Source organism: Balaenoptera physalus (assembly GCF_965194825.1).
Source record: "Balaenoptera physalus genome assembly, chromosome: 2".
In the NCBI taxonomy this organism is placed as follows: Eukaryota; Metazoa; Chordata; class Mammalia; order Artiodactyla; family Balaenopteridae; genus Balaenoptera; species Balaenoptera physalus.
Window position 1 is genome coordinate 5487636 of NC_138883.1, and position 26190 is coordinate 5513825.

At 39.8% G+C, this 26190-nt stretch overlaps 1 protein-coding gene across 7 annotated transcripts in view; it reads right to left on the bottom strand.

Annotated features, from left to right (window-relative positions):
* Positions 1-26190, bottom strand: part of EML1 (EMAP like 1) — a 198447-nt gene that overhangs the window by 74831 nt on the left and 97426 nt on the right. For all 7 annotated transcript variants that reach the window (XM_082450286.1, XM_082450282.1, XM_082450281.1 and 4 more), the window contains exon 2: positions 5829-6011. In XM_082450286.1, the coding sequence (XP_082306412.1) occupies positions 5829-6011 (183 nt within the window). The remainder of the gene's footprint in view (positions 1-5828; positions 6012-26190) is intronic.

Below are 26190 nucleotides of genomic sequence, written 5' to 3' on the forward strand. Positions count from 1 at the left end.
TTTGGTTAACCGGGATAAAGAACTAAGTTAAATATTCATTAATTTCATTCACTGCAAAGAACTTAAAATTTTTTCATTTGTTAGTTGCACCTAGCTAATAAAATTTGTGAAAGGACTATGATACAATATTTTACACAATTATATGCTGAATATGATTTGTTGTATTTGAGACACTTTGCAAATCAAATTAAACCTTGAAAAAAGAACTCTCATTTCAAGTCATATACTTATTCATTTCTTAAATATTTGGTTTGATTTGAATAATGCTAATTTAAATAATACTGCTAAGGGGGATATGCATAGCCAAGCAACATAGATGGCAGAAAGAACGTATGTTCAGCCAGGCCTTAGGGTCTAGTCCCAGATTTTCCCTAACCAGCTGTGTAACCTGGGGCAAATTATTCCATCTCCTAGAGGCTGCTTTCTCATCTGTAAAATGGGCACAGTAATACCTACCTCAAAGGGTTGTGGAGCGGTGAAATGAGCTAATGCATCCAAAATATCTATTGCAAAGGCCTGTACCCACCCAATTAATAAATGGTAGCTACAAGAATTATTATGACTATCAGGGTTAAGTGTTAATGTAGCAGAGGCTACTTAAAGACAACCTGCAGTCAGCTTTCAACACCAGTTGCAGAGACTAAATTCTGAGACCAGATTTTGATGTCCTGGAACAACAGGACTGTCTTGCTTGTCAGCATCTCCAGCTGAAGGTTTTTGCTTATATGTATTCACTCTCCGATCTGTTAATTAATGGGGTTATTAATATAAAGAACAGAAAAGTTTGCAAAAGGTGCATTCAAGTTTTTTAAAAGGCAAGCTGCCAAAGACAGTCTGAACTCCCAAGCAAAATCGAAAATGAGAAACAGGAACTCTTGCTGGTTAATGCATAGCGAAGCAGACCATCCCCACATACATGGGACAATGACAGTATTTTAACCTACATTTTACATTGAAATCCTGTAACACTTCCCTAGCACGGAAATGGAAATTAGCCGTGCATGTCTACAATGGATCTATTATGAATTTAACTGCACACCATGATTCCTTCTCTTCTTTTTTTAAAAAAATTTATTTATTTTATTTTATTTATTTTTGGCTGCATTGGGTCTTCATTGCTGCGCGCAGGCTTTCTCTAGCTGTGGCGAGCAGGGGCTACTTTTCATTGCAGTGCGTGGGCTTCTCATTGCGGTGGCTTCTCTTGTTGTGGAGCACGGGCTCTTCAGTAGTCGTGGCACACGGGCTCAGTAGTTGTGGCTTGTGGGCTCTAGAGCGCAGGCTCAGTAGTTGTGGCGCACGGGCTTAGTTGCTCCGCGGCATGTGGGATCTTCCCGGACCAGAGCTCGAACCCGTGTCCCCTGCATTGCCAGGCAGATTCTTAACCCCTGCGCCACCAGGGAAGTCCCTCCTTGTCTTCTTGAGAACACATGTTAGCACGCTCCAGCCTCTGGACATTTGCTCTGAGCCATTGACCTTGGTGCAGTGAAGATCAGCTTCAGTGGTAAGAAAGGAGTCATTTTTGAAACACAAATTCCTTCTGCTTATTAAAGAATACACACCAAAGAACATTTAGAAACGAAGTAAAAGATGAAAAAGAAAAAAAATCATCATCCTCCCACTCAGAAAAAAAGAAAGATAACTCTTGGTATACTTCTCTCCATTCTTCTTTGCATAGATTTTGCCTATTTAGTTGAAAAATACAACATATCCAGTTTTATATCCTGATTCTGCCTTTTAATATAATACACAAGCATCTTTCCTGTTGTTACTGAGAACACAAACATTTTTAAAGATTACATGGCTTTCCATCATACGAGGATCCACAGTTTTCTGGCCATGCCCCTATTGCTTGCTTTTGCTCAATTGTTTCCTACACAATTTTTCTCCAATATACGTAACTCTGCAAGAAACTCCCTTGTTCATCATACGTTTTTCTGTATTTACACTCAGAATAGTAATATAATGGTGTCTGTTCACCGCATTCTGTGCCCCCAGTCCACAATACTGAAAAAACTTTAATATCAGCAAGAATTTTAAGAATACAGGCCTCCAGAAACTATTTGATTCTCTTTTCTCCACTGTATGGTAGCCCAAGCTCAGTATAGTTAAAACATCCCGAATCTTCCTATCTGAAAGTAAATCCCACCTGAACAAAGCAAACTTTGCAGGCTGAGGTTCTCTACAGTCAAGATGCATGACAAGGCAACAAGTTCTTCATATGTCTTTCTTTTTAAATAACAAAAGCAAAGGAAAAGGAGAATAGCAATCCTAAAACCCAGGGCAGTATCACCGGATTAAAAAGAGGCGGAAAATTAGCACAAAAAGCCAATCCCGGGGACAGAAAAAGGTTACCAAGAAAAAGTAGAGTCTGAGACATAACTCTCTCTCTCTAAACTGTGTGTCCACAGGCCTTGCATTTTACAGGGTTGGCCATAATCTTTCCTCTGTTTCAGGAGGCCTTGAACTTGATCTGTTAGTGAATTATCTTCATGAGACTGCAGTTCTCATTGGTGTACTAGTTAAGTCATGTGAAGAATGATGATAAAGTAAGTCAGAGTTTAGATGTCAGAACACCTTTCTTCAAATAAGTGAAGTACCGTCGTGAAAAGGATAAGCGTTATTATCCGTGGTCTCCCAGGCAATTACTAAGGCCAGAGAGTGGACACGGCGGTCTGACGGTTCAGGATGGCTGCAGAGGGGATGTCGTGCTCACCGTGCACTTCCTTTAGGCTGACCCACACGGATGCTCACTGCCTTCCAAGGCAGCCTGTTTCTCTGTGGCACAGCCGTCCCTGTCACTGGGCAAGTGGCACAAAGATGTGCACCAGCAGCTCAAAACACTGAGCCCTAAGCTTCTGACAACTATCTTTGGGGGAAAAAATCATTTAATATTTAAAAATTAGAATGCCACGTGTCCAGGCTACTTCAAGCCTGTATTAGGATGGCAAGCCCAAAGAATGGCAAATGATAATAATAATGTGGCCTTCTAAGAACCAAAGGAGGTTTGTCTCAAAGCCGTCTTGTCTAAATATCCCCTAACTAAGCCACGGCTATGGAGTGCCAGCTGTCCAGATAGAGGTGTACATACCGTGCCAACACGGCACTCTCTGAAAGAGAAGCAGCGACCCAGGGCTTCTTATGGAATCACTCCTCCTTCTCCCCTCTGCTCCCGCCACCCTCTAACTGCACCCACAGCCCACTGAATTCAGGGCGTGCCGCTCACCAGCTTTCTTACAATCTTTTTTCTGTTTCTTGGTGTGACTTTGGCTCTCGTACTTTGGTTTATTTTCACTTTTGAAAATAATGTTAAAAAGAAACATCAGATCTAACTATGAAAAAAAGTTAAAAGTTTCCAAAATTCAAACTGTACTCTTAATCAAGAAAATAAAATTCCTAGGCAGGCCCCTTGTATTCTTTTTCCCCCCTCCTTTTCTAAAAATAGAAGTTTTAGAAGCCTGAAGTTGTATATAAAGCAACGACTTCAAATGTACCCTTTAGGATACAGTAGTCATCAGATTTATTTTTGGAAAGCCGAGTAGGTCAAGAATACCTAGAATAACCTGGTTTCTATTTAAAATACCCTAATTGCTTTGTAACTTAGGAGAAAAAGATTATTTAAAAAGATTATTCAAAATGTAGACATCGCCCAGTGTGTATATCTCACATGGAGCTGGTGATAATTATCCTGAAGGACAAGGAAATAGATTTCTTTCCATAAACGTGTGAAAATGTATCCAAGACCAGAGAAAAAACTAACATATGCAACATCAAGACAGTACCCTCTCTTGACTCCAAGGAAAAGCTGGTAACTGTGAAATAATTTGTTAAATCCAAACAAAATAAGAAAGTTAATTTTAAGGGGACATTTACATGCCGCAGACTCAAATGTTTTAACTAAAGGAATTTTACAGCCAAGATGAATTCTGTTTTGTAGAGTTAGCCACGAGGAAAAGCCGTTCTGGCAAAAGACGAGCAATGCATATTGGTTGAAAGCAGACGTCAGGGTACTAACTAGGAGGAGAGAAGCTTTTACGAGGCGTTTTATTTCCAAAATTGTAAGAAGAGGGTCACTACAAAGTTATTTAAAGCACAAATATTGCTTTTTGTTTTGTTCCCAGGCACCACTGGGAAATGAAATGGTGATTTAAATGTGCCAGAAATCCACTATTTATACGTATAGAATTCTGTTGTAGGCTATGTTCTTCTGGACAAAAGAAAAAGGGATTTAAAAAAACCAGGAGGCTTTGCCCCAAATGAGCTTACTCGCTAGAAGGCGGAGGGAAAGTTGGCGATGAGCTTCAGGGTTCTGAGCAAATCAGGGAGGGGCCTGCCCGCCTCTGGGTCCCAGTCCTCAACTCAGAGCTTCAAGTGTGGCATGTGATCAAGTAAGTGTTTGCTGTGCTGAACTGGACAACAGTGTAAACTGAGGACAGGCTTCCCTGGTGGTACAGTGGTTGGGAATCCGCCTGCCAATGCAGGGGACACAGGTTCGAGCCCTGGTCCGGGAAGATCCCACATGCCGTGGAGCAACTGAGCCCGTGCGCCACAACTACTGAGCCTGCGCTCTAGAGCCCGCGAGCCACAACTACTGAGCCCGTGTGCCACAACTACTGAAACCCACATGCCTAGAGCCTGTGCTCCACAACAAGAGAAGCCACCGCAATGAGAAGCCCGTGCACCTCAACGAAGACCCAATGCAGCCAAAAAACTAAATAAATAAAATAAAAATCTTTAAACTGAGGACAGAGAAAGAGATGAGAGTCACCAAAAGTTTCTAGGTGAAACAGCCTCCACAGGGGCCCAAAGAATCATGTTTGCTTTGGTTTTCGGTTTTGTTTTGCAAGCTCTCTCTATCCCAGAGAGTCTGGATAAGTGACTGTTCTCTGGTCCACTGTGGACATTCCTTCCTTGACTCAACCAGCATTTACTGGTCACCTACAACTGTGCACCGCTGGGCTACAATTCACCAACGTCCAGCCAAAAAATACTGTCACACTTTGTGTGATGATTTCAACAATCCTAAGGCTGCTTCACTGTTTTTCTAAGCTTGGGTTTTCTGTCAATATGAAGAGAGCAACATATTTGCTGGAGCAAGAATCTGCAATGAGCTACCATATGATCCATCAATTCCACTCCTGGGCATATATCCAGAGAAAACCTTAATTTGAAAAGATACGTGCACCTCTATGTTCACTGCAGCACTATTTACAATAGCCAAGACGTGCAAGCAATCTAAGTGTCCATCGACAGAGGAGTGGATAAAGAAGATGTGGTATATATATAAACGGAATACTACTCAGTCATAAAAAAAGAATGAAATAATGCCATTTTCAGCAATATGGATGGACCTAGAGATTATCATACTAAGTGAAGTAAGCCAAACAAGGACAAATATCATATGATATCACTGCTATGTGGAATCTAAAAAAAAAAATGATACAAATGAACTTATTTACAAAACAGAAATAGACCCATAGACACAGAAAACAAACTTATGGTTACCGAAGGGGAAAGGAGTGGGAGGGATAAATTAGGAGGTTGGAATTAACATAGACTCACTACTGTATATAAAATAGATAACCAACAAGGACCTACTGTATAGCACAGGGAACTATATTCAATATTTTATAATAACCTATAAGGGGAAAGAATCTGAAAGAAATAGATACATAGGTATGTACAACTGAATCACTTTGCTGTACACCTGAAACTAACACAACACTAAATCAACTATACTTCAATCAAATTAACAAATAAGGATACTTAGAATGAAAGAAAAAAAAAAGAATGTGCCACGAGCCCGATTCCCGTGAGTCTCGAATGCCCACCTTTGGTAGGTCCTTTCCTGTTGAGCACGGCCTGCTGCTCCTCGGTGATGTTCAGCCGCCGAACCACATCGGCCAGAGCCGACTTGAGCAGCTGGATGTCGTCTTCCTGCATCTGGACTTTCTGCTCCAGGGAGGCGATGCGGTCTGTCACCTCCATGCTACTGGCGGCAGAAGCGCTGTCATCTAGACCGAGGGAAAGGGGCAAATGAGTCTCAGCTGCTCCCCAGAGAAACCAGACTAAGAAACATACACCAACACGTTGCTATTATGTAACACAACAATATTTAAAAGCTGGAGACCACTGCTTGTAGGCAGAACTCATGCAAAAATCTTTTTTTTTAAAAATTATTTATTTATTTATATTTTGGCTGCGTTGGGTCTTCATTGCTGTGCGTGGGCTTTCACTAGTTGCGACGAGCAGGGGCTACTCTTCATTGCTGTGCGCGGGCTTCTCTTGTTTCGGAACATGGGCTCTAGGCGTGCAGGCTTCAGTAGTTGTGGCTCGCGGGCTCTAGAGTGCAGGCTCAGTAGTTGTGGTGCATGGGCTTAGTTGCTCCGCGGCATGTGGGATTCTCCCAGACCAGGGCTTGAACCTGTGTCCCCTGCATTGGCAGGCGGATTCTTAACCACTGCGCCACTAGGGAAGTCCCCGTGTGAAATCTTTTAAAATTAAGAAGAACTGCACTGCTTCATTCTGCTACCGTCTTTTCATTCTCTAGGTTTGTGCTTTTCATTTTTTTTTTAAACTGTGGTTTTAATTGTCATGATATTTTTCTAGATTCAGGCCATTTTCTTTTCCGTGATATCAGAGAACCTCAGAACTAGAGTGGATATTAGAATACATCTACTACAACTTCCCACACATGGCAGAAATTGACTGCATGGTCTTCTAGCTTTTGTTCCAATGATGCTGACAGGTTGTGCAGATAATCACAGGGTCATACTATCTTCCAGTCAAGATTCTTAAGGATTGGCTATTCTGACAAAACAACAGGAGTGGTCAAATCTGTTTGGTAAGCACACCCTTACAGCTAGAGTGATCATAGTTTCTCATCTAGAGGCACTAACTCCCAGTTCCTTACCACGGTCTACCAGGGCCTTTCATGATCTTCCTTACCTCTCCAACCTCATTTTACACCCTTCTTCTCTTCTCTTCCCATGCTCCAGCCAAACTGCCCTTTTTCGCCTACTTTAGGGATTTGGTATCTGCTGTTGCCTTTGCCAGAAGCATTTCTCAACCAGATATTTTCATGACCAAGTTCTGTTCTTTCGGTCTCAACTCAAATGGGAGTTTTTCAGAAAACCTTGCTAATAACCTTCCTTTAAGTTGTTCCTTTCAGTCACGTCCACCTTATTTCTTTCTTTCATAGCATCACTATGACCTAGAATCATCTTGCTTGTTTGCTTCCTGTCTATGTCTCCCAACTAACATGTAAGCATCATGGAGTCTCTTCTGCTTCTGGGTATGAGAAACCCCTACTGGACAGCACCCCCTGCAGAAAGTAATTGTTAAGCCTGGAAATTATACAAATAACAGCAGAAGTACTGGAGCGTGGACACAAGCATATAGGCTCTGGTGGGAGTTTGCATTCACTTGGTAGAAGGCAGATGGGGAACTATACAAGTAAATTCCCTTTTTCATGGCTTTGAGCCCAGGGCTAAGTGTTGTATACAATGGGGGTGAGGACACACTCAGAAAACCCTGTTGCCTTTTTGTCCTTAAAAAATAAAAAAGTGAAGTCTGAAAACAACGAACACTAAAAAGAGTGGGGAAATCCCAGAAGGAAAAAAAAAAAACTAGAGAGGGGATCCCCAAACTCTATCTCTTTATATCTCTGACTGACCTGTGAATCACACAGGCACAGAATAGACTCGAAGCAGAGCCTGCAGTTCAAGCCCAACCAATTAAGGTACCCACTGAAACAAAGAAACAATACTTGTCAGAGAAAAAATAATAGAATACAGAATCTCCATAACTTAACATTCATAATGTCCAGGATATAATCCAAAATTAGTAACATACTAAGAATCAAGAAACGGAACACATTCTCAAGAGAAAAGAAAATAAATTGAGTCCAACTCCAAAATGAACAAAACATTGGAACTAACAGATAAGGAATTTAAAATGGCTATCAGGACTATCCTCTATATGTAAAATGAGTATTTTTTTCAATGAATGAAAATTTCAGAGAGAAGTGGGAAGTATCGGCAGAAAGATAGAAATGAAAAATGAACTGAATGGAAATTCAAGAACTGAAAAATATAATTTATGACAATAAAAAATTCACTAAATGGAATTAACAGATATGACAGATGAAAAACCAAGCAAATCTGAAGACACATCAATCGGAAGTATCCAAGGTGAAGAACACAGAGGGAAAAAATTAACAGAGCCCTGGGGACTTGTGAAGACAATCTCAAACAGTCCAACATACATTTAATTGGAATATAAAAAGAGAGAGAGCAGGACAGAAAAAAATATCTGAAAAATAATGGCCCCAAACATCCCAAGTTCAATAAAGGAAAGAAATGTAAAATTACAAAATGCTAAGCAACAACCAAGCAAAATAAACAAAAAAAAAGACCACCTCAAGGTCTATCATAACCAAACTGTTGAAAACCAAAGAAAAAGTACGCATCTTGAAAGCAGCAAGAGAAAAACAACATATATAACTATACAGGGAACAATAATCTGATTAACAGCTGGTTGTCATAAACGATGGAGACTAGAAGAGAGTGAAGCAACATCTTTAAAGTACTGGATGAAAAAAAATTCAATCCAGAATTCTATATCCTGCAAAAATATCCTCCAAGAATGAAGGCAAATTAAGGCATTTTCAGATAAATGAAAACTGAAAGAATTTATTGCCAGTAGATCTGCATTACAAGAAGTTAAAGGAAGTTCTTCAGAGTAAAGGGAAATTACATAAAATGGAAACTCAGACCATCAGAAAAGAATGAAGAGCACTGGAAATGATAAATATTTGAAGGAGCTCAAGACTTTTTTTCTTTTTGCATTTTCCTTTGAGAATTTCAGGGGGAAAAAAAAAAGCAAGACTCAACTATATGCTGACCACAAGACACACACTTTAAATGCAAAGACACAGATAGACTGAAAGTAAATGAATGGAGAAAAAGATATAGCGTGCAAATAGTAAGCATAAGAAGGCTGGAGTAGCAATATTAATATCAGATAAAATAGATGTCAAATAAAATGTATTACCAGCTATAAAGAAGGACATTTCATAATGAAAAAAGTATTAACTTATCAGAAAGACAATCAAAAATATGTCCAATAACAGAGCTTTAAAATACATGAAACTCCATTTGCAGCAACATAGATGGACCTAGAGTTTGTCATACTAAGTGAAGTAAGTCAGACAAATTTCATATATCATTTACATGTGGAATCTAAAAAAAGTGATACAAATGAACTTATTTACAAAACAAACAGACTCACAGACTTCGAAAATAAACTTATGGTTACCAAAGGGGAAATGTGTGTGTGGGGGAATAAATTAGGAGTTTGGGATTAACATATACACACTACTATGTATAATGAATAAAACAGACAGTCAGCAAGGACCTACTGTATAGCACAAGGAACTTTACTCAATATTCTATAATAACTGACTATTAAAAAGAATCTGAAAAAAGAATGGATATATGTATATGTATAACTGAATCACTCTGCTGTATACCTGAAACTAACACAACATTGTAAATCAACTATACTCCAATATAAAATTAAAAAATTGAATTAAAAAAATTATTAAGTAAAATACATGAAACAAAAATTGACAGAATTAAAGTGAGAAATAGACAATTCCACAGTTATTCCTCAAGATTTTAACACCCCTTTCTCAGCAACTGATGGAACAACTCATTTAAAAAATCAGTAAAGACAGAAGATATGAACAACATTATAAACCACTTTGACTTAATTGATATGTATAAGAAACTACAGCCAATGATAGCAGTGTACATAGTACATTTACCAAGACACATCATATTCTGGGCCATGAAACAGACCTGAATAAACCTAAAGATTGAAAGAGTATGTTCTCTGACCACAGTGACAATAAATTAGAAATCAAAAATAATAAGAGAACAAGGAAACCCCCCCAAGTTTTGGAAATTAAACAACACACTTCTATATAATCATTAGGTAAAAGAAGACATCACAGGAGAAAATAGAAAATATTTTAAGTTGAATGATAATGAAAATATAACATATCAAAATATATGGGTTGCAGGTAAAGCAGGTCCTTGAGGAAAATTAATAGCTGTAAGTCTCTATTAGAAAAGGAGAGTATTCTCAAATCAATGATTCTCAGCTATCACATTAAGTAACTAGAAAAAGAAGAGCAAATTAAACCCAAATCAAGCAAAGGAAAGGGAGAGAGCAAAGAGCAGAAATCAATGGAATAAAACATGAACAAGCAATGAAGAAAATCAATGAACTCAAAGGCTGGTTCTCTAAAACATCAATAAAGTGTAAGCTCCATGAAAGCAGGGATCTTTTTTGCTGGTTCACTGCTCTATGTTTCCAATATGTAACACAGAGTAAGAACTCAATAAATATTTGGTAAAGGAATGAATAAATGTGTAAATGGGTATCTCTTACGAAGCATACATCAAATTAGTTTCTGGGGATGTAAAGATGATGGATTAACAGTCCTTTCTTTAGAAGCTCTCTCTGTGGTGGAGAAGACAAATGTCCCCAAATTTCTAAAACAATGTGATAAGTTATATAATTGAGAAATATACAGAGTGATAAATGAACACAGAGAAGAAATATTAATGGTATTTGGAAAAACAGAAGAAAGTAGGGGGTTGGCCATGAAAGATAAAAACATTTACAAGGTGGAAAAGCAAAAAGAATCCTTTGTCCTTTTGGACTCACCTCCTAGAGAAATGGAAATAAAAACAAAAATAAACAAATGAGACCTAATGAAATGCTTTTGCACAACAAAGGAAACCAAAAACAAGAGAAAAGACAACCCTCAGAATGGGAGGAAATATTTGCAAACGCAGCAACCGACAAAGGATTAATCTCCAAAATTTACAAGCAGCTCATGCAGCTCAATATCAAAAATACAACAAACCAATCCAAAAATGGGCAGAAGACCTAAATAGACATTTCTCCAAAGAAGATATACAGGTTGCCAACAAACACATGAAAGGATGTTCAACATCACTAATCATTAGAGAAATGCAAATCAAAACTACAATGAGGTATCACCTCACACCAGTCAGAATGGCCATCATCAAAAAATCTACAAACAATAAATGCTGGAGAGGGTGTGGAGAAAAGGGAACCCTCTTGCACTGTTGGTGGGAATGTAAATTGATACAGCCACTATGCAGAACAGTATGGAGGTTCCTTGAAAAACTAAAAATAGAACTACCATATGACCCAGCAATCCCACTACTGGGCATATACCCTGAGAAAACCATAATTCAAAAAGAGTCATGTACCACAATGTTCACTGCAGCACTATTTACAATAGCCAGGACATGGAAGCAACCTAAGTGTCCACAGACAGATGAATGGATAAAGAAGATGTGGCACATATATACAATAGAATATTACTCAGCCATTAAAAGAATTGAAATTGAGTTATTTGTAGTGAGGTGGATGGACCTAGAGTCTGTCATACAGAGTGAAGTAAGTCAGAAAGAGAAAAAAAAATACCGTATGCTAACACATATATGTGGAATCTAAAAAAAAAAAAAAATTGGTTCTGATGAACCTCGGGGCAGGACAGGAATAAAGACGCAGACGTAGAGAATGGATATGAGGACATGCGGAGGGGGAAGGGTAAGCTGGGACGAAGTAAGAGAGTAACATTGACATATATACACTACCAAATGTAAAACAGATAGCTAGTGGGAAGCAGCCACATAGCACAGGGAGATCAGCTTGGTGCTTTGTGACCACCTAGAGGGGTGGGATATTGAGGGTGGGAGGGAGACGCAAGAGGGAGGGGATATGGGGATATATGTATACATATAGCTGATTCACTTCGTTATACAGCAGAAACTAACACGCCATTGTAAAGCAATTATACTCCAATAAAGATGTTAAAATAAATAAATAAATAAATAAAAGAGCAAGATGGAAGCACATGTACTAACACGGATAAATTTCTAAGACATCTTGTTGAGAAAAAAAAATCATGTTTCAAAAAGACAAAATAATATATGTATTCTACAATATTCATTTATATGTATGCAAATGTATAGAAAAAGTTCTAGAAGGATATGTACAAACTGTCATCTCTGGAGAATGCAGCAAGTATGGGATTAGAGGTGGTGGTCAAAGAGAAATTTAGACTTGCCTGTAATATTACAGTGTTTTAGAAAGATTATATATATGTGTGTGTGTGTATTACTCGTGCAGTTTGAAATTAATTTTAAACGAAGTGTAAGACAGATCCACAAATAGCAATATGGAAAATATAGTAAATAAATTGCCAAGTGAAAACAAAAAAACAAAACAAAACAAAACAACCAAAAAAAGAAGAATCCTTTGCATTCCAGGCAAAGGAAACAATTTAAACAAAACATGGGAACATGAAAGCATAAGGAATATTCAGATAATCATGGCCTTTGAAATTGAAATCTACCATCTTGTAACTTCTACTTACTGGATATAATTCTGTCTTGCCCTGAAATTCAGGCTCTGCCAACTTCCTAAGTAATTTAATTGTTTCATACATAGAAATGTTTTTCAAGTCAATGTCAAGTCAAGTGTCAATGGCACTTCTGAGGGAGAATAACAGGTATTAAATATCTGATAACCCAGAGAACTTATTAAGCACTCACACACATCTAAAATTGTTACCCTCTTAGGAAGAGACATTATATAACTCTTCAAAAAAATGTATCAAGACATATTTCTTTAAAGAAATCAAACTGTGAGGTAAGAACTTACAAACAATCCTCTTCTCACACTCCTCCCCTTCCTAAAACTGCGTACTCCATCCCTTACACTAATAATATAGAATTCACACTGTTTCAGCTAGGAACATGGGGGTAACCTTTTTCTCTGTCTCTTCCTGTTGATTGAGACATACAAAGAACTTTAAAAACCCAACAGTGGGGCTTCCCTGGTGGCGCAGTGGTTGAGAATCTGCCTTCCAATGCAGGGGACACGGGTTCGAGCCCTGGTCTGGGAAGATCCCACATGCCGTGGAGCAACTGGGCCCGTGAGCCACAATTACTGAGCCTGCGCTTCTGGAGCCTGTGCTCCACAACAAGAGAGGCCGCGATAATGAGAGGCCCGCGCACTGCGATGAAGAGTGGCCCCCACTTGCCACAACTAGAGAAAGCCCTCACACAGAAACGAAGACCCAACACAGCCATAAATAAATAAATAAAACCCAAAAGTTAAAAAAAAAAAAAAAAAACCCAACAGTGAGAAAAGAAATAACCTGATTAAAAAAGAGAGAAAAGAAAAAAATAGGCAAAAGTCTCAAACAGACACTTTGCCAAAGAAGATATACAGATGACAGACACATGAAAAGATGTCAATGTCACTAGCCATTAGGGAAATGCAAATTAAAACCACAATGAGACATTGCTGCATACCTATTAGGATGGTTAAAACACAAAATATTAACAAAACAAAATGCAGGGCTTCTCTGGTGGCGCAGTGGTTGAGAATCTGCCTGCCAATGCAAGGGACACGGGTTCGAGCCCTGGTCTGGGAAGTTCCCACATGCTGTGGAGCAACTGGGCCCGTGAGCCACAACTACTGAGCCAGCGTGTCTGGAGCCTGTGCTCCGCAACAAGAGAGGCCGCAATAGTGAGAGGCCCGCGCACTGTGATGAAAAGTGGCCCCCACTTGCCACAACTAGAGAAAGCCCTTGCACAGAAACGAAGACCCAACACAGCCATAAATAAATAAATAAATAAATTAAAACCAAAACAAAACAAAAAAACAACAAAATGCAATGAGGATATGGAGCAAATGAAACTCTCCTACGTTGCTGGTGGGCACATAAAATGGTATGGTCACTCTGGTGACCATACCATTGCAGTTTCTTATAAAGATAAACATACACGTACCATGTGATCTAGCAATCCTAAGCACTTACTCTTAGTCTAGAGAAATGCACATTCGCATTCATACAAAGCCTGTATATCAGTGTTTATAGTGGCTCAATTCATACTTGGTAAAAACTGGAAACTACTCAAATGTGTATACACTGTGGTATATCCAACACAGTGGAATACCACTCAGCGATAAAAAGGAACAAACTACTGATGCATGCAACGATTTGGATGGATGTCAAGGGCATTATGCTGAATGAAGACAGCCAGTCTCAGGAGGTTACACATTGCATGATTCCATTTATCTGATATTCTCTAAAAGACAAAACCATAGTGAAGGAGTATAGATCAGTGGTTGTCAAAGGTTAGGGTAGGGATAGAGCACAGGGGCGTTTTTGGGGGGGTGATGGAAATGTTCTGTCCTGATGGTGGTGGTAGTTACATGAATCTATACTGTGTTAAAATACATAGAATTCTCTCAAAAAAAGAAGTTTTGTTGAATGTTAACATAAATAAAACAACTTTCTGAGAGTTCAAGTGAGATAAAGTCTTAAAGTCTTCTTCAAGGGAGATAAAGGCTTTGTCAATGAGAGGTTATTATTTTTGCTTGTTGAAGTTGGTTGCTTTTATACCATGAGATCTCAGCAAAGAAATATTTCAATGAAAACTGAATACTGGTTGCTCATTAGAAAGAGACCATCCTTTAAGTTCTAGATAACTTCTTGTGAATGGACAGCGGTCTGTTAAATTTCTCCATTTGTCCTTTGACCTGGATGGGAGAGCGGGAAAGTCCCACTTCATAATGTCAAGCTGACTGGAAGGGAGAAGTGGGGAGAATAAGATGGTATTTTATATCTGTCTTCCCTCTGGGATCAATTACAGAGCTGACTAAAACCTTCAGTCACGTGCAAGTCTGGGCCATTACAGACCTAACTGGGAAGGTCTCCGGCCTCAGGAAGCAGGCGGTGGGGGGGATGGGGGACGGTTCTAGAGCTAAGTTAGTGTGGGAGAGAGTACTTGCGGGACCAGCATGTACTTCAGTCATTAAAAGCATGAACTCTGATGTCAAAGCTTCCTGGGTTCAAATTGCAGCCCTACTACCTACTAGCTACGTGACATAGGGCAAATTATTTAATCACGATGTGCCTCAGTTTCTCCATTCGGGAAGAAACAGCAGTTATCTACCTCAGAGGGTTGTCGTAATATTAAATGAGATAATATAGAGAGAGCACTTGGGATCTGTTTTTGCATATAGTAAATGTTCTAAAAATGTAAGCTGTAAGCTATTGTCATTATTATTACTGATAAAGATGACCAAAGCAAATTCAAGTTTAACATTTTTCCGTCAAGACTTCTATGTGCTGTCTGAACATTGTGATGCAAAAGAGCACGGAAAAATTAATTAGAAATTAGCGTTTTAACAAAATGTTTTCTAAGTCATAAAAGAATCTGGCATATAGAATCATGTACTCCTCTGATCTTTTTGGGCTGTCTGCCTAGACAGCTGCTTTGAAGAGGGTGCTACACCCATCAATGGGACCTGAGCACACGGACAGTGGTGGCCAGCAGTCCTGGAGGTCAATAAGTTGGCCTCTATCGTCCAACCTTGCATTTTCTAATCACTATCATATAACCTACCAAGTAGGAGAAGGCAGGCCTGCTCTACGTTCTCAAAATTTATGATGCAAAACAGCTTCCCTGTGGCCTCAGTTTGCACTATGGATGGCTTTAATAAACTGCATAAATCAGACTCTATTTTAATTAGATTGCCAAGTTTGCATAGGAAAAAGTCTAATTTTAATATTTTACCCAAAAAAACCCTTCAAAACCCAAAAACCAAAACCCTAACCACCTGAATATCTGCCTTCAAATACAAACGATTAAAAACTGAAATGTCTGATCTGCTTAAGAGACCCTCCATTTGCGAGATGGGCTGAAATTTTCCCCAGGCCATAATCCTAGCGCTTATCAAATCCTGCCAGCACCACTGCTATAACCTGTCAGGGACTGACTTCTGCTCCTCCAGGTAACTGACTCTCGAGAAAGGACCGGAGGCTTCTTGGCAGCAGTGGGAGCTGCCTGAGGTCCTCAGCCTTCTTGCGCACAGAAAAGGCCAGTGTTGTTCAAATGACTTTACATTCCAATTCAGCTGGGGCCAAACTGATTAGCATAATGAAAAACAAAACCCAAAGCTTGATTTAACCAAGGCAAACCGTTTCTGACCTCTGTACATTGCACAGGAGTCTGGAGCACAGAATGGGAGAGCTTATCTGAATTCCATCAAAGAAAAGCTCACTAGATTGGGAATCCGGCCCAAATAAAACCTTCATACGTTATTTATTTTAAAGTAATTTTCATTTCAGTGCCTCTAAAATTTATCTACGGATGTCATTAAAACGGTGTTAACATGAGAGCAGTTTTATCTTTTTTTCAAAGTTTTCGCATTCTTTCAAGCACCACTGCACTTTGTGGTGTTAGGGGAGGTTTGAAAAAGATGATATTAGTTTATATTTTCACTTGTTGAGTTTTGAGCTAAAACCACTGGCTGGGGCTGGGGTACCTTCTCATTTCCTCAGGAAGGCACGGGGGGATCTATTTACACACGGCAGGTAGGGTGTCCCTTTATCTCGGTATCGGGTAACCATCTCTCAGGTGGTGATCATGCTATGGGCAAGGGGGTAGACAGGATTTAATCTGAGATAGAACCAGACCCACAGTGGTACGAGGACCTTAATGTAGATGTCTCAGCTGGCCAACTTCTCTAGAAGATGCTCTGCCAGCAGCAGACCTTCCTGGGGCTACAATTTGCAGCCTCCTGGCATTTTGCCAAGGTCCAAATGTGGTTCAGTAAACTGGCTCTTGGAAAGCCTAGTAATCAGTGTCACCTGCACTGAATGGTCTGGATCCTGGGGCTTTAGAGAGGACGCTGACCTGGGATTCAAATCGGGCAGCGTTCAATTCCTGGGTCTGGCACTTAGGAGCTGTGTAACCTTGGCAAACGACTTGACCACTCCAGGAATAATACCATAACCTGTCTTCTGAAGTTCTTGTGAGGATAAACGTTAATGTATATGAAACATCTAATAGAATGGTGGCAAATAGGCGCTCAACACAAATGGTAGTTTAGTATTTCCATAGTTGATTGTTGTTAATATTGTTTATCATAGATCATCAGTAAAATCAACATTAACAATAGTTACTGAACAAATTCTGCGAGTATGTGCAGTGCTTGCCCCACGAGACGGGTCAAGGCTAGACTAAAAGGTACCATTCCTGGTCTGCAGCACCTCAGGTCAAGTTGAGGAAACGTGGCATTAAGCTTAAGGTGAAGAATAGTTCCATAAAAGCCCTCTCCCATGACAGCACCTGATTAGTGGCCAAAGGATGGACCGAGCATTACACCAACGGCTCCATCCTGACTTGCCTCTCGTGAGAACCTAGCCAAACGCCGGCTTCTTTCTGAGTTTCAAGTGATGTCATGGACCCAGGTAGGTCCTACGTCACCCCTGGTTCCACAGGTAAAAAGATGACCTTGAGCTCTGCCCTTTCCCTAGATCTTCGTGTAGCTATTTGTGGCGATGACTTTCAAGTTTAATCACCGTTTTACAGTAAAAAGTGGCACAAAAAGATCTTCAGGTAACTTGTCTGTTTTACTCTATTTAAAAGGCAAGGAAAGTATACTTTTTCCTCCATTCATATGATTATCTCATTACCTGGAGATAAAAACAGGCTCTTGCCTCTAAATCTCCTGGTGATATGAAGGTACTGCTATTATCTGAGTAATAATGTTCCAGGAGCTCAAAGGGGGCCTATTCATTTTAAAAGGTTAACTTAGAATCTGTCCCCTTTATGTTGAGATGGTCTCTCTTCTCCCTAACTATTTAAAACAATAAGGATAGCACCAAAACAATAATAGCTACCCTCATTCCCCACCCACTACGTGTCAGACCCTATGTCTTGCAGTGCATTATCTCCACCCCATACAGCTTCCTCCAGCTGGGTGCTGTCCTCATTTCAGAGATGAGGTTGAAGAAGTTAGGTTTCTCATCCGCCTCATCTGAAGTCACGCAGTGAAAGTGGCAAGCCAAAGGCTAGCCTTTACACTGTTTCCTGTGGTCCATCCAAATGACAAGCTTTAATTCCAGTGGGACTTGTGTGGTACTAAGTAAAATATACATACAACTTTTGCATCATTTTACTTTTCCAAAATATTAGACAAATGCTATTTAGAAATCTTATTATAAGGTTCTAGTATTTTAGGAACCAATCATATAAGCAATAAGGACTAACAACCTTTCACTCAATAACCTGTAGGTAGACATCTGTGTAAAAGCTGGCTTTCCATATTATGCACTGCTTGCAGAAAAGTTATATTTTGTTGTCATAGTCTGAACCACTATAGTATCCACTAGCAAAAGAAACATGGAAACAGGTAGCGTAGAGAAACAACATATCCTCTGTCATTTTAAGGTCTGGATTTCAGCCCTACTGTCAGATCTGCAGCCCTGTACACCACTCCTGGCTGAAGGGCTCCAGCTTTATTTCACTTCTGAGACTGGCTTCTTCTTTGATCATCTGGGTCAGTCAGGAACTCTGAGTCTTGCTCATCCCTGGGCTGGACCTGTCACTTGAGTTCTCTCTCTGAGATTCATCACTTCAGAGATAATTACAAGAACTGACCCTATGCATCAGTAAACCCGTCTCAAATGACGCTGAGCAAACGTTCGTATACTTGATTGTGAGAGAATTCTACAACAGTCCTTAACTGCTATAAAAATGCTGGCATTGCCTACTGATTAAAGGAACTTCAGCAGAGCCTCTTGAATCTGGAAGGAAATGTATCAAGATATTTTATGAGTCTTGGGTTGTAAAACAGTGGTGCTGGAGACCAGAAAAAAAACGCATAAGGTCACCCTAAGAAGCAATATGTGACTCGGCTGCATTTAGGTGACACAGAGTTTAAAGCTAACAAACTTTCCATTCAGTTCAATGAAACGTTACCAAGCGTCTTCTGGACCAGACCTGCAATCAACACTGCGACCTTCCGTCTAGCAGAGGAGAGACTGGCCAACAAATAACTCTCCAGGAAATACAGGGACACAGACAAGAGAGCAATTAAACTGTCCCCACCCCGCCCCCATCACAAGCTGGGCAAAAGGCTGGCTGGAAATGTGATATGAGGACTAGTCAAACCTAGAACAAAACACAGGTGAAGGAGGAAGAGCAGGATTTCAGGTGAGCTACTGGGTTTCAATTAATGCATAACGGATGAGGCAAAAGAGGAAGAATAAGAACAATCGCTTATAGAAAGAACAGCCTTGAAATTCTCTAGTTGCGTATTTAGGAAATGTGTTAATTACTTTATCTTGAAAGATGCTAATTTCATTTTGCCTAAACCATAGTTACCAAGCCAGCAAAGACTTCTTCCCATGGAGCCCTGAGATTCTTTGAAATCCTTAGAATGCTTATTTAACAATGAACACTTTAATATTTAACACTTGAATGTTTATTTTTAACACTATACACGCACTCCCACACACGCACACACGCACACGCAGACACACACGTGCATGCACACACACCCCTACCTTTGTAGACGTAATTCTGTTTCTTGTTTCTGTTAGATACTAAAAGACCTAGGTACTGTAAAGTCGTTAATACCTTTCCCCCACCCACTTTACAGTTTTCAAGCAAACAAGACATGCTGCAACTGAGCAGAAGAGAAACTTCCAACTGTGTGTGAAGTGATCTGCCCTGAAACTTGGCCTTTGCTCTGAAGTTCAGAAGCACAGGAGCACTGAGGCAGAAATGGCATATCCAGTCTCTGGGACAGCTGCGATGAGAGGGAGGCGAAAGGGGTAGAGGGGAGGGGAGAGGAGAGGAGAGGAGGGGAGGAGAGGGAGAAGAAACAAAACTAAAGCTTTGTAATAAAGCTCCTAGCAAGTCATGCAGGATCACCAAATCCTTACCATAAAAGGAAAGATTAAAGTTATGGAGGTGGGGAAGGGGAGAGCAGACAGAATGACAAGCCTAAGGGTGGAACTTGATAAAGATCTAAAACCATAGTCTAAGTTTTTCTTTTACCTGGAGACTATGCAATATTCGCTCGTTACATTTGTTGTACACTTCTCCATAAGAGGGCCTCAGTTCATAAACTGACCTAATAGAAAGTATCTAAAAAGGTAGCTTTAACAAGTTTTTATTTGATACAATGGTTTTAAAACCTTTCAGCAAAAGGAATAAAATAAAAGCTATTCTTATCTTCATTTTTTTCTACTAATTTCCATTAGTATAAAAATATTTCTATTTAAAGTACTCTACAAGGGAGTTCCTTGGTGGCCTAGTGGTTAGGATTCAGGGCTTTCACTGCTGTGGCCTGGGTTCAATCCCTGGTCAGGGAAGGGATGTCCCCGCAAGCCACGCGGTGCAGCCAATAAATAAATAAATAAATAAAATCCACAGAATTCCCCGGCAGTCCAGTTGTTAGGACTCAGCGCTGTCACTGTTGTGGCCTGGGTTCAATCCCTGGTCAGGGAACTAAGATCCCACACGCTGCGCGGCATGGCCAAAAAAAATAAAAATAAAAAATGAATAAAAAGTAAAAAAATAGAGTACTCTACGGTTACAATACCCTTAACACTGACTGTCTTCTAGACCGAATCGTTTTGATTAGTTTTAGACAATATTCCCTCATGGGAGAGCCTGTGCTTTAATAGTTGAGATGAAGGTCAGAAAAGCACAGTTTAAATGGTCTGAAATCCACCACTAGGGCAAAAGCCAGACCACTGGTCTTCAAGTTCTAAAACATACTGAAACTAGTGGTCCACCTTCAGGATAATACGGTAGATATGACTGGTTCATAGAAGACATCACAAGTGAAAATACCTAGGTTCTCGTTGTAGCACTTATCTTTTAGGTTCCTGTCAAAAAAGTGGAGCTACAACATTCTAAGGTTGGAATCTAAAGGGAGGTTTGAAATCTAACCTCTTCCACCCACATTCTTTTTTGTGATTATTGTTCTTGCTGTAAAGCTTTTTCTTTGCCCTTTCTTATTGACACTGTGTAACTACTTTTTTTTTTCAATTGCCATTAACTTCTGCTTCCAGCCAAGATAGAGCAACAGGGACTGGATTTGCCATCCTACCTAAAACAGCTAAAAAGAACAGACAAAATGTATGACACAATGGTTTTTAAGACATTGGACATTGGACAATGAGGGATAGTGATTGCTCAGTGATGACAAGCAAAAGAGGTGAACCCTATGACTGCCCCAGGATACAGCCTGAAGACTTTCCAGCAAGTGATGCCAGGAGGGGAACCAGGTGGAACCTGGAGGTCTCCCTCGGTGGAGGAGACCGTGCTGGAAGTCCAAAAAAGCCAAGATGACTAGAGTTCAGAAGGCAGAACACCGAAGAGGAGAGACTTGCAAAGGGAGGAAACTTCAGAAATCTGCAGAGAATACCCCCCAACTCTTCAGCTGAGTATTGATCAGCATTCACGTATGAGGAAATTACCCAGGTCTGGGGAAGGAACCATCCAATACGAACAGAGAGAGCAATCACCAGAGCTCACACAGGGCTGGCAAGAGTTCCTGTCACCCTTAGCTGGAGTGGAAAACCACAAAATCCACAGGGCACTGGGTAGAGAACGCAGAGAATTTTACCCTAGACTAAATGCTACTCTGGTTCCCCCTAATAAAGCTTAAGAGCAAGACATGAAAGGACCAAACTGTTTCCAAGTAACTTAACCACATCCCAGAACAAAGCTCAAAAATTTTTATGGGAATATAAAAATATCCATCTCCCAACAAGGTAAAATTCATAATGTCTGGCATGCAACAAAAAACCACCAGGCATTCAAAGAAGCAGGAAAATATATGACCCATAATAAGGAAAAGAACCAATGGAGCAAAACTAACCCGGAAATGATAGAATTACTAGGCAAAGAAAATTAAAGTTATTATAACTGTACTGCCTATGTTCAAGAAGCTAAAAGAAAAAACTGGATGTGTTAGGTAGAGGCATGGAAGGTATATATTTAAAAAATAAGGCAAACTTCTAGAGAGGAAAACTACAATATACTAGATGAGAGTAAATGAAAAGATTACTGAACATGAAGAAACAACAATAGAAACTACCCAAAATGAAATTTCGAGAAAAAAAAAGACTCAAGGGAAGGAGGGAGGGAGGGAGAGAGAGATAGAGAGAAAATGAATAAGAATGAAGCATCAGGGGGGTTGTAAGACAACTCCAAGTGTACTAATATCTGTGTAGCTCAAGTCTCTAAAGGAGAGGAGAGAGGGGGGGAACAAATAATAATTAGAGAAATAATGGCTGAAAAAATTCCAAATTTGATGAAAATTATAAAGTCACAGATCAAGAAGCTCAATGAATCCCAGGCACAGAAAACATGAAGAAAATTACACCAAGGCAGATCAAAATCAAATTGCTTAAGACCAGAGAAAAAGAGAAAATCAGGCAAACTAGGAATCCAGGTGAACTTCCTCAACTTATTGATAAAGAACATCTACAAAAAGCCTACAGCTGACACCACCCTTAATGGTGAGAAACAGGATGCTTCCCCCTAAGACTGGGAACAAAGAAGAGATGTCCCCTCTCACCACTCCTATTCGACGTCATACTGGAAGTCCTGGCTAGTGCAAGAAGACCAAAAACGGAAGTGAACGGTATACAAATTGGGAAGGAAGAAATAAAACTGTCTGTTTGCAGATGACATGATTGTTTATGTAGAAAACTGCAAAGAATTGATCAAAAAACCTCCTAAAACTAAAAAGTGACTAGAACACTGTTGCATGAAACAAGATTAACATACAAAAGTCAACTGCTTTCCCATGTACTATTGATGAACAATTGCAATTTGAAATTAAAAACATAATACCATTTACAATAGCACCAAAAAAAAAGAAATAGTTATAAATCTAACAAAATATATTCAGAATCTATATGCAGAAAACTATAAAATTATGATCAAAGAAATAATAAAAGAACTAAAGAAATGGAAAGATATTCCGTGTTCATGTATTAGAAATCCCGATATTTTATGATGTTGATTCTTCCCAACTTGATCTATAGATTCTACACAGTCCCAGTCATAATCCCAGCAAGCTATTTTGTGAATATTGACAAACTGATTTATATGGAAAGGCAAAGGACCCAGAATAGCCAACACAATACTGAAGAAGGGCAACAAAGTTGGAGAATTGATATTACCTTTAAGACATCATGCTATTGGTGAAACAAGGGTCATATAGATCAATGGAACAGAACAGAGAGCCCAGAAACAGACCTACTCAAATGCAGTCAACCTTTGACAAAGGAGCAAAGGCAATTCAATGGAGAAAGGACAGTATTTTCACCATAAATAAATAAATACATATAAATAAATAAATAAAATCTAGACACAGACCTTACAACTTGCAGAAAAATTATCTCAAACTTTATAGAAAGGAAAATTAGAACATAGTTTGAACTGAATGAACATGAAAACACAGCATATCAAAATCTGTGGGATGTTGCTACAATAGTTCTTAAAGAGAGTTTTATAGCTCTAAACACCTACATTAGAAAAGAAGAAGAAGGAAGAGGAGGAGGTGAAGGAAGATGACCTCAGCATCTGACTTAAGAAACCTAAAGTAAGCAGAAGAAAGTAAGTAATACACAGCAGAGCAAAAATCAATTAAATAGGGAAAATCATGAAACCAAAAGCTAGTTCTTGTGGAAATAAATTTGACAAACCTATAGTCAAATTATTCAGAAAAAAAAGAGAAAAAGAGAAAGGACACAAAATATTAATATGAGGAACCAGAGGTGACATTACTACAGATCTACAGATTAGAAGGATAATAGGAAATATTAAGAATAACTTTATACCAATAAATTCAATAACTTAGATGAAATACAAAAATTCTTTGAGAGACAAAACTACCAAAGCTCCTGCAAGAATAAATAGGCAATGTAAATAGTACTACTAAAGAAATGAAATTTTGGGCTTCCCTGGTGGCGCAGTGGTTGAGAGTCTGCCTGCCAATGCAGGGGACACGGGTTCGAGCCCTGGTCTGGGAAGATCCCACATGCCACGGAGCAACTAGGCCCATGAGCCACAGCTATTGAGCCTGCGCGTCTGGAGCTTGTGCTCCGCCACAAGAGAGGCCGCGACAGTGAGAGGCCCGTGCACTGCGATGAAGAGTGGCCCCCGCTCGCCGCAACTAGAGGAAGCCCTTGCATAGAAAACGAAGACCCAACACAGCCAAAAATAAATAAATTAAATAAATTAAAAAAAAAAAAAAAGAAATGAAATTTTTAGTTAAAAACTTTTCAAAATAAACAAACCCAGACTCAGATAACTTCACCAGTAGATTCTACCAAACATTTCAGGAAGAAATAACACCAATTCTACACACACTCTTCCAGATAACTGAAGAGGAGGGACTATTTCTCAACTCATCTATTAGACCAGCATTACTCTAATGTTCAAATCAGACCAATATGAGACAAAAAAAGTGCTGGCTAGCACATGGAGCAACTGAGTCTCTGACATGCTGCTGTGGGTGTGTAAATTGGTGCAGCCACTCTGGGAAACGGTTAAACCCACACCCACTGCCTGATCCAATCATTCCACTCATAGGTGTTTACCCAAGAGAAATAAAAACATATGCAGAGGGCTTCCCTGGTGGCGCAGTGGTTGAGAATCTGCCTGCCAATGCAGGGGACACGGGTTCGAGCCCCGGTCTGGGAAGATCCCACATGCCACGGAGCAACTAGGCCCGTGAGCCACAATTACTGAGCCTGCGCGTCTGGAGCCTGTGCTCCGCAACAAGAGAGGCCGCGATAGTGAGAGGCCCGCGCACCGCGATGAAGAGTGGCCCCCACTCGCCGCAACTAGAGAAAGCCCTCGCACAGAAACGAAGACCCAACACAGCCAAAAATAAATAAATAAAATTAAAATAAAGGAATTCCTAAAAAAAACAAAACAAAACATATGCAGATACAAAGACTGGAAACAGCCCAAATGTCCATCAAGTGAATGCATAAACAAACTGTGGTATGTCCACACAGCGGACACACTAGTCAGAAATAAAAATATACTAACACTGAACAAGCAACAACATGGAGGAATCTCAACATAATTACGCTGAGTAAAAGAAGCCAGAAAATAGAGTACGTGCTGTATGATTCCATTTATATAAAATTACACAAGATGCAAACTAATCTACAGTGACTGAAGATCAGTGGTTGGAAGGGTGGGCGAGGCGGAGGGATGATGAAGGGGCACAAAGAAACTTTAGGGGATGATGATTATCCTCATTATCTTGATTGTGGTTATGGTTTCATGGATACATGCATATGTCAAAACTTATCAAATTGTTCCTTTAAATATGTTCAGATTATTGTGTGTCAATGATACTTCCAGAAAGCTTTTTTTTTTTTTTAAAGGGGAGGAAAGAAGCAGCAAAAAAAAGAAAGGAAGAAAAAAAAGTATATATATATTTTAATGATTCCAAAAAATCAATTGTTACACGATACCAAAAATCCTTTGTAGAATGAGGCAAGATACAAAAAATAAGAAAATATTTGGCTTGGATAAAGAAAGGAAAAGGATAAATTGACCCGTTTCTGGACCTAAAGTTATAGCAGATTTTTTTCTTAATGGGCTTTAAAAAAAAAAGGAAAAATATTTTTGATTAAGGCCAGTGCTATATATGCCAGCAGTCATAGGAAAACTGTATTTCCCCCATCTCCCACCCCCGCAATTTTACTCTCTTAGAATAGCTTTTAAAATCCCACTGGAGGCGCAGTGGTTAAGAATCCTCTTGCCAATGCAGGGGACACGGATTCAAGCCCTGGTCCGGGAAGATCCCACATGCTGCAGAGCAACTAAGCCCGTGTGCCACAACTACTAAGCCTGCGCTCTAGAGCCCGCGAGCCACAACTACTGAGCCCGCATGCCACAACTACTGAAGCCCACACGCCTAGAGCCTGTGCTCCGCAACAAGAGAAGCCACCGCAGTGAGAAGCCCATGCGCCGCAACAAAGAGTAGCCCCCGCTTGCCGCAACTAGAGAAAGCCTGCACGCAGCAACCAAGATCTAACGCAGCCAAAAATAAATAAATTTATTTTTTAAAAAATCCCACTGGAAATTCCTCATTCCAAATTCTATAAAAGATACAAACTCCCTGGCTCACAGCTGCTAATGGTCCAATGGGAGCAGTGCCACGGAGCCAAGGGCTCAGGTCCAAGGCCCTGCCAGATGCACTTCCATGGTACCTGTCCTAAGGGCTGCT